Raw genomic sequence first — 8,694 nt, 5'->3', positions numbered from 1 at the left:
CCTCAATTACCTGACTAACCGGTGCCCCCGCACATTCACTAACCGGTACCCCCTGCATATAGCCTCGCTATTGTTATTTTACTGCTGCTCTTTAATTATTTGTTACTTTTATTTCTTATTCTTATTTTATTTTAAGGATTTTTAAAAACATACACTGCTCAAAAAAATAAAGGGAACACTAAAATAACACATCCTAGATCTGAATGAATGAACTATTCTTATTAAATACTTTTTTCTTTACATAGTTGAATGTGCTGACAACAAAATCACACAAAAATTATCAATGGAAATCAAATTTATCAACCCATGGAGGTCTGAATGACCTCCCTACAACGCCTGGGCATGCTCCTGATGAGGTGGCGGATGGTCTCCTGAGGCATCTCCTCCCAGACCTGGACTAAAGCATCCGCCAACTCCTGGACAGTCTGTGGTGCAACGTGGCATTGGTGGATGGAGTGAGACATGATGTCCCAGATGTGCTCAATTGGATTCAGGTCTGGGGAACGGGCGGGCCAGTCCATAGCATCAATGCCTTCCTCTTGCAGGAACTGCTGACACACTCCAGCCACATGAGGTCTAGCATTGTCTTGCATTAGGAGGAACCCAGGGCCAACCGCACCAGCATATGGTCTCACAAGGGGTCTGAGGATCTCATCTCGGTACCTAATGGCAGTCAACCTCTGGCGAGCACATGGAGGGCTGTGCGGCCCCCCAAAGAAATGCCACCCCACACCATGACTGACCCACCGCCAAACCGGTCATGCTGGAGGATGTTGCAGGCAGCAAAAGGTTCTCCACGGCGTCTCCAGACTCTGTCACGTCTGTCACGTGCTCAGTGTGAACCTGCTTTCATCTGTGAAGAGCACAGGGCCCCAGTAGCGAATTTGCCAATCTTGGTGTTCTCTGGCAAATGCCAAACGTCCTGCACGGTGTTGGGCTGTAAGCACAACCCCCACCTGTGGACGTCGGGCCCTCATACCACCCTCATGGAGTCTGTTTCTGACCGTTTGAGCAGACACATGCACATTTGTGGCCTGCTGGAGGTCATTTTGCAGGGCTCTGGCAGTGCTCCTCCTGCTCCTTCTTGCACAAAGGCGGAGGTAGCGGTCCTGCTACTGGGTTGTTGCCCTCCTACGGCCTCCTCCACGTCTCCTGATGTACTGGCCTGTGTCCTGGTAGCGCCTCCATGCTCTGGACACTACGCTGACAGACACAGCAAACCTTCTTGCCACAGCTCGCATTGATGTGCCATCCTGGATGAGCTGCACTACTTGAGCCACTTGTGTGGGTTGTAGACTCCGTCTCATGCTACCACTAGAGTGAAAGCACCGCCAGCATTCAAAAGTGACCAAAACATCAGCCAGGAAGCATAGGAACTGAGAAGTGGTCTGTGGTCACCACCTGCAGAACCACTCCTTTATTGGGGGTGTCTTGCTAATTGCCTATAATTTCCACCTGTTGTCTATTCCATTTGCACAACAGCATGTGAAATTTATTGTCAATCAGTGTTGCTTCCTAAGTGGACAGTTTGATTTCACAGAAGTGTGATTGACTTGGAGTTACATTGTGTTGTTTAAGTGTTCCCTTTATTTTTTTGAGCAGTGTATATTTCTTAAACTGCATTGTTGGTTAGGGCCTGTAAGTAAGCATTTCACTGTAATGCCTGTTGTATTCGGCGTATGTGACAAATAACATTTGATTTAATTTCATTTGATTTTATGGGGTAATCTATCAGTCTCATTATAATAAACCATATTAAAATCCCAACCAACTACAACCTGACTGGATGGATATTTTCTCAGAAGACTTTTAAGAATTTCCTCAATTTCCACCAGAAGTAAGTCATTTGAAGGACTAGAACAGTATTCTTACACATTACACAACACAAATAATCTGTCCAGGTATTTGATGAATGCTACTAGCCAGTGTCCATTGGAGTCCATTTGAGTAAACAAAAACTTCCCTTTGAAATTGTGTGCTAAAATTGCAACCCCAGCTGAATGATTAGTCCCGTGGGCCAAGAAAATGTCAGTGCCCCACTGACTTTTCCCAAATTTATAGTTCTCTTTTCATGAATGTGTTTCTTGAACGAATACAAGATCTATGTTGCAGTCCTTACAAAATAAAACAAAAAGCTTTCCTCTTCAACAGGTTTCGTATCCCCCTGGCATTGATTGACATAAACTTCAAGTCCATATATACAATATAGAAAGGAAAATCCTATGCAATATCAACTCTACCCTGTCAATAAAAAGTTGCTTCATAAATTTGGGGTGGCTGGTAGCCTAGTGGTTAGAGCATTGGGCCAGTAACCAGAAGGTTGTTCTGCCCCTGACGGCGGTCATTGTAAATAAGAATTTGATCTTACCTTAATTGCCTAGTTAAATAACATTTTTTATTTGCCTGTCAAAAGACATCTGATGATGTACTTCTTGGCAATACAATCTCACATTACTAGGTTTAGGAATACCCATCACAAAGAGTATATGTGAACACACTGATTTTGGGGGTTTCACATTAAGGCCTCTCCCACAGATTTGAACTTTCTTAGCAGGGCACTTGCTTTACATTTGGGCTCATATTGCGTAAATATCATAAGGTACAGTATTGGGATTTTTAGACATGGGTAACAATTGCCACATTAATATTTTCAAATTATTTATTAGGTATTTTGACAAAAAAAATATTGACAATTAGTGAAAACGGATTTGTTTACTGCATTTGTGGGGGGATTCTCGCATAGCTTCCGTTATTTATCACGTCACCTAACACCCTAGTAGTAGCTATGTGGCTAACGCTAATGTTAGCTAGCTGTAGGAGTTAAGGTTAGGGTTAAGATTAGGAGTTAGGTTAAAGGGTTAAGGTTAGGTGAAGGGTTAGCTAAAAGGGTTGAGGTTTGGCCTAGTGGAAAAGTTAGCTAAAAGGGTTAAGGTTAGCTCTAGGGGAAGGGTTAGCTAACAATCTAAGTAGTTGCAAAGTAGATAAAAAAAATAGTAAGTAGTTGCAAAGTTGCTACTGAGTTAAAATGCTTAAGTTGTCCCTGATGAGATTCAAACATGCAACCTTTGGGCTGTTAAACATTTGCATTATACGTCCATGCTATTTCGAGTGTCCCGGATTTACATTTACTATGTTACGTCTAGTTATTGAGACCAGTCTGTGTTCCTGCTCCTGGAGACTGAATATTAGGAGGTAAGAATCCATTTAGACCCATGTCTACTACACAGTCCATCTTAACACTACAACTAGTGACTCAGACTGTTTGATCGATATGGTGGACTTAACATGGTGTGTGTATCTTAATGGCAGCTACACCAGGAGTGAAGGCCCTGAAGCAGGTGTGGTTAAGTCCCAGACCGCACAGGTCTAAAAGCATGACCTCATCCAGCCATACAAATAGGGCTTAATGACTCACATCAACATTCATGTTGCTTGTTATGAACATTACATTTTACATTTACATTTAAGTCATTTAGCAGACGCTCTTATCCAGAGCGGCTTACAAATTGGTGCATTCACCTTATGATATCCAGTGGAACAACCACTTTACAATAGTGCATCTAAATCTTTTAAGGGGCGGGGGGGGGTTAGAAGGATTACTTTATCCTATCCTAGGTATTCCTTAAAGAGGTGGGGTTTCAGGTGTCTCCGGAAGGTGGTGATTGACTCCATGCTGCTCAGTCTATATGATCCACAGACAGTTCTGTACTATGACCCTAACATATTTCTGCTTTATCAGAAAATGGATAATGAATAATATATCATATATTATGTATATCTTTCTCCCTGTAGTACTACTACAACTCCCAGACCCAACAGTACCTATTCTGGAACAGTGAGACACAGACTTACATCCCTGCAGCAGCAGAAACCACACAACAGCTGCAAACTCCATCTGAGAACAGGCCTCTTCAGAAGCCTCATCAAGCAAATAATTAAAGGAGAAAAACGACAAGCCCAAGAGAAAGTCTGCCCAGCAGGTAACAGGCAGGCAGGCAGGCAGGCAGGCAGGCAGGCAGGCAGGCAGGCAGGCAGGCAGGCAGGCAGGCAGGCAGGCAGGCAGGCAGGCAGGCAGGCAGGCAGGCAGGCAGGCAGGCAGGCAGGCAGGCAGGCAGGCAGGCAGGCAGGCAGGCAGGAAGTCCCATACTGAAGCACTAGTGCCTATAGTGAGCTACAGTAATAATAAGTGTTCTCTACCATCTCAGATAGCTAAAGACATTGAGCGCTGGGCCAATAGACTGAACAAGCAGAAGGAGAGCTTCAAGAGCAGCTTCCAGGGCCTGGGGCAGGACAGGGATGAGGACAGGAGAGAGGCTGCCGCTGCCAATACAGGCTTCTCCACCTTCTTTGAGAAAAAGTTACTTATGATTATAACCCTTATGTCAAGGTGCAGCAGTTCCTGGATCAGTGAAGGATGATGACCTGTTTGATACGATGATGAGTGTGTCAGTGATGTCAATGAGCTGTTGTGTGTTTTGCTCCTCTAGCATGGTGGAGGGTTTGAGACCCACCTTGTTAAGAACGAGCTGGTGAAGAAGGGAGAGCCAGAGACCCCAGCCAAGGTAAGCAAGAGGCTTAAGGCGTCAGCATGACTCCCTAAAAGACCTTCACTTGAAAAATGAGAAAAAAGTTGCAATAGTACTGTTCATCTGTTTTGAAACACCGTAGCCAGTATACACTTCCTCAAAATAGTCAGAATTAATTTAAGATAACTCAAGAAATCTTTCATCATTCTTTACGTTTTTGCAGAGGAGATCTTAGTCGCGCAGTTTTACATCTAACTAAGATGTTTGGTGCAGTATTTCTCAATAAAAAAATGTGCATGAAAACGAGTCGTCTCTCGTTGAATGACAACAATAACTTTATTGAAGAATCGCTACTGTTGACCAATCACTGACGAAGGGGCGTAGAATGCGGCTTAGAACTTCGACTTGCCTTCAGAACATTTTTTGTGTGCCCGAACAGCCGAAAAATCCCTCACCGAAGTCCAAAAACGTCACAAAATGTCATCATAATATATGTCCAAACTCTTCTGAGCTGTTTCGGCTGGGAAGCATGCGGACGCCTTTAGATGACAATGAAGCGTTTTAGGATGCAAATATATTTGTTTGGATTAGGAGTGGATTAGGAGTGTTTTTAGCTCCTTGGAGGCCATCTTGTGGTGAGATTTTTTGTCACTGTGTATCTAGCCCTATTGGAAAGCCCGGCCCTCAATTCTCCAGTGGCTTGTGTAATGTAGCATGGTTCTCACTTAGTAGTAAAACGTTTGTGTGTGTATTGCAGAGTAGCCTGGTGGCAGTTTACAGTGGGGACAGTGACCCAGAGGAGGCAGCAGACCCAGATCAGGGAGTTGGAGGTGATGAGCGGTCAGACAGACTGGAGGAAGTTGGCCTGTCTGCTCTGTCTCAGGCAGTTCCCTAGCGAAGACGCACTGCTGCGGCACCAACAGCTTCAGACCTGCAGGATGGCAAGCAGCAGGATGACACTTTAATCTCTATGAGTCTGAGTGGAAATATTTTGGGTTATTTTTAGCCCTGCCATCTGCTCAGGGTGTGCAGTTGTCCTTTAGCATAAACAAGGTGAGAACATGCATTCTGTTGCTCTTTCATGCCAAGACTAGTCGTGCCTTTTAAATGTGTGAATTGCATAGTTCCCGGGGGGTATTAACCTTTTTATTCTGTTAATCGTTTTAGCAAAACTTGGAAATTCACAGACGATCCAAACTATTGGAAGCCGAGCTGGAGGAGTTGGAGAGAAAAGATATAGAGGTAGGCTATACTCTTTGAAGATTTCTACCATTCACAGGGAGACTTTTAGAAAGTCGAGATATTCAATGACACCTCTGAGTTGTATCATGTTGATATTATTCTGTGATTCTCTGTGTTGCTGAAATACAGAGACAGAGCAGCTGAAAGAAGGGATAGGTATGGTGTTCCTGAACCACCAGCGCCCAAGAAGAAGAAATTCTATCAGCTTCCTGTCCCCCCCTATCTCAAAAGCAGGGGGTCTCATATTCCCTTAACATATGTTATTGTCCAACTATAGCCTTGATCAATTCAAGTAAACAGAACTAACAAATGAATTACATTTGATTAATACAATTTGATTAATTCCCATCTCTTCTCAACCACCTGACACACAGGAACTACGAGCAGCCCACCAAAGACGGTCTGACTAATGACAATATTGGGAACAAGATGCTGCAGGCAATGGGCTGGCAAGAGGGCAAGGGCCAGGGCCGCAACCAGCCGTGCATCACTGCACCCATCACTGTCAGACAAAACTAGAAACTATAGAGGCACCTGCAAAGATGGCTTGTAGTTCCATGTCCCTGGGCTGTTTCCTGGCAGATGGGGTTGGTGTGTGAAGGTGTGTTGAGTTTGTATATGTGTGGCCAATTAGCAGGTGTACCTGAGGGGTGCCTGATCCCAATCTGTCTGTTTTAATAAGCATCTTCTTGCCCTCTCCCCACAGGCATCATTACGGACCAAGGGCACACGCCTGGGCATCAAGGGAAGCAACTACGAACTCTACGCATCGGACACTTACAAGGACACCGTGCTCAAGGCCATCTTTGCACACTTCATAGAGCTTGCATGAACAGGGACTACAGCCGTCCCCTCCTTCCTCAGCCCTACACCCTTGTTACCTGCCCATTATCCCCACCACTGTGAAAATGATAAGAACAAGAGGAGCATGTACATTTGTTATTTAAGTGTTTTGTTTGGTTTATTTATTTGTTCTTCCTTTCTGTGGTCATGTACAACAGCTATAAATAATTAAGATATCAGGCATTCTATTAACCACAGGCAAAGCTAGTTCTTGTCCATTTAATGTATTTTTTTCCCTTCCATATATACTGAACAAAAATATAAATGCAACACATATTGTTGGTCGGCTGCACGGCTGGTTGCGGCCCTGGCCCTTGCCCTCTTACCAGCCCATTGCCTGCAGCATCTTGTTCCCAATATTGTCATTAGTCAGACCGTCTTTGGTGGGCTTCTCGTAGTTCCTGTGTGTCAGGCGGCCTACTAGCCGCCACCGATCCCTTTTTCCGTTTTCTGTTTGTTTTGTCTTATTAGTTGCACCTGTGTCTATTTGTGTTTGCCTGATGGGCTTCCTTATTTAAAGCTAGTTTACCCGCCCTTGTTTTGTGCGGGATTATTCTTGTGTTACGTGTTTGTGTTGTTGGGTGTGTTCGTGCTCCGGACCGGGTACCCTGTGTTTTGGGTTGGTCCATATTTTTCGCGCCCTGTGTTTTGGGCATTGCTTTTGGTGCCATATTAAAGTTCACTTCTCCCTATGGAACTCTCTGCTCTCTGCGCCTGATTCTTCCCTCACACACCTAGTATTCCGTGACAGAATCCCACACCCTCAAAATAGAATCAGCAGGAGCAGCCGCACCTCCTCTCCCGTCGATGGAGGAGAGGGTCCTCCATCCCACCAGCATTCTCCACCGAATAGGATCGGCAATGGATCTGATGATGGAGAGGATGGACCGATGGAAGAGGAGTGGCCTTCCCACCTCATCTTCAGCACCCCCTCCACCAGCACCTCCTACCTCTGCTTCAGCATCCAGCTCCGGAGCTCTGCGTCTGGCGCTCCCTAGGGAGTATGATGGGACGGCGGCTGGGTGTCAGGGGTTCCTCTTCCAACTAGAACTATACCTGGTGACTGTCCGTCCTACTCCCTCAGGGGAGGAGAGCGTGAGCGTCCTCGTCTCCTGTCTGACAGGACGAGCCCTGGAGTGGGTTAACGCAGTGTGGAATGGCCCAGACTCGGCGAGGGATCACTACCCCGAGTTCACCCGCCGATTCCGAGCTGTGTTCGATCACCCACCAGAGGGTCAGGCGGCGGGTGAATGGCTGTTCCACCTGCGACAGGAGACGAGGAGCGCGCAGGACTTTGCCCTGGAGTTCAGGACCTTGGCCACAGGAGCAAGGTGGAATGACAGGGCTTTGATAGACCATTACCGATGTAGCCTCAGGGAGGATGTCCGCAGGGAGCTAGCGTGTCGGGACACCACCCTCACCTTGGATGAACTCATAGACACGTCCATTCGTCTGGACAACCTGCTGGCTGCCCGCGGGCGTCCGGAACAGGCCCTGTTATTTCCACCCCCAGGCCCTCTTGCTCCCATCCCCATGGAGTTAGGGGGGGCTGCATCGAGGGGGGCCGGAGGAGGAGTTTCCTCCTGCACCAGTTGTGGTCGGCGAGGACACACGGGCCGACCGGTGCTGGAGGAGCTCGTCTGGGAGTCGGGAGGGCAGGCGGAGCACTACTCGGTCACCCCAGTTGAGTCAGCACCAGACTCACCCAGAGCTTCCTGTCGGTCATATGTTTGTGTTAACCTCTTTTCCTGGGTTTTCTCCCTCTCTACAGAATAAGTCACTAGTCGATTCAGGCGCAGCTGGGAACTTCATGGATCGGGGGCTCGCGTTAAGGCTAGGGATTCCCCTGGTGTCGTTAGACCTACCTTTCCCCGTGCACTCCTTAGATAGCCGACCATTAGGGTCAGGAGTGGTCAGGGAGGCCACGGTGCCACTGGACATGGTAACGCAGGGGGGTCATAAGGAGCGGATTAGTCTATTCCTTATCGATTCACCTGCGTTTCCAGTGGTGTTGGGAATTCCCTGGCTAGCTCAGCACAACCCGGTGATTTCCTGGTGACAGGGGGCTCTTAGAGGGTGGTCA

General features: G+C 46.7%; 1 protein-coding gene across 1 annotated transcript; it reads left to right on the top strand.

Annotated features, from left to right (window-relative positions):
* The first annotated feature begins 3,302 nt into the window (after window positions 1-3,302).
* Window positions 3,303-6,600, top strand: LOC120064746 (RNA-binding protein 5-like). The gene is made up of 7 exons (XM_039015361.1): window positions 3,303-3,338; window positions 4,206-4,357; window positions 5,284-5,467; window positions 5,694-5,767; window positions 5,886-5,972; window positions 6,143-6,272; window positions 6,475-6,600. The coding sequence occupies exons 1-7, from the start codon at window positions 3,303-3,305 to the stop codon at window positions 6,598-6,600; spliced, it is 789 nt and encodes a 262-aa protein (XP_038871289.1).
* The last annotated feature ends 2,094 nt before the right edge of the window (window positions 6,601-8,694 follow it).

The sequence above is a fragment of the Salvelinus namaycush genome, chromosome 20 (genome assembly GCF_016432855.1).
Source record: "Salvelinus namaycush isolate Seneca chromosome 20, SaNama_1.0, whole genome shotgun sequence".
Classification (NCBI taxonomy): Eukaryota; Metazoa; Chordata; class Actinopteri; order Salmoniformes; family Salmonidae; genus Salvelinus; species Salvelinus namaycush.
The sequence above is the reverse complement of the archived record's forward strand: the minus strand, read 5'-3'. Positions and strand labels throughout refer to the sequence as shown.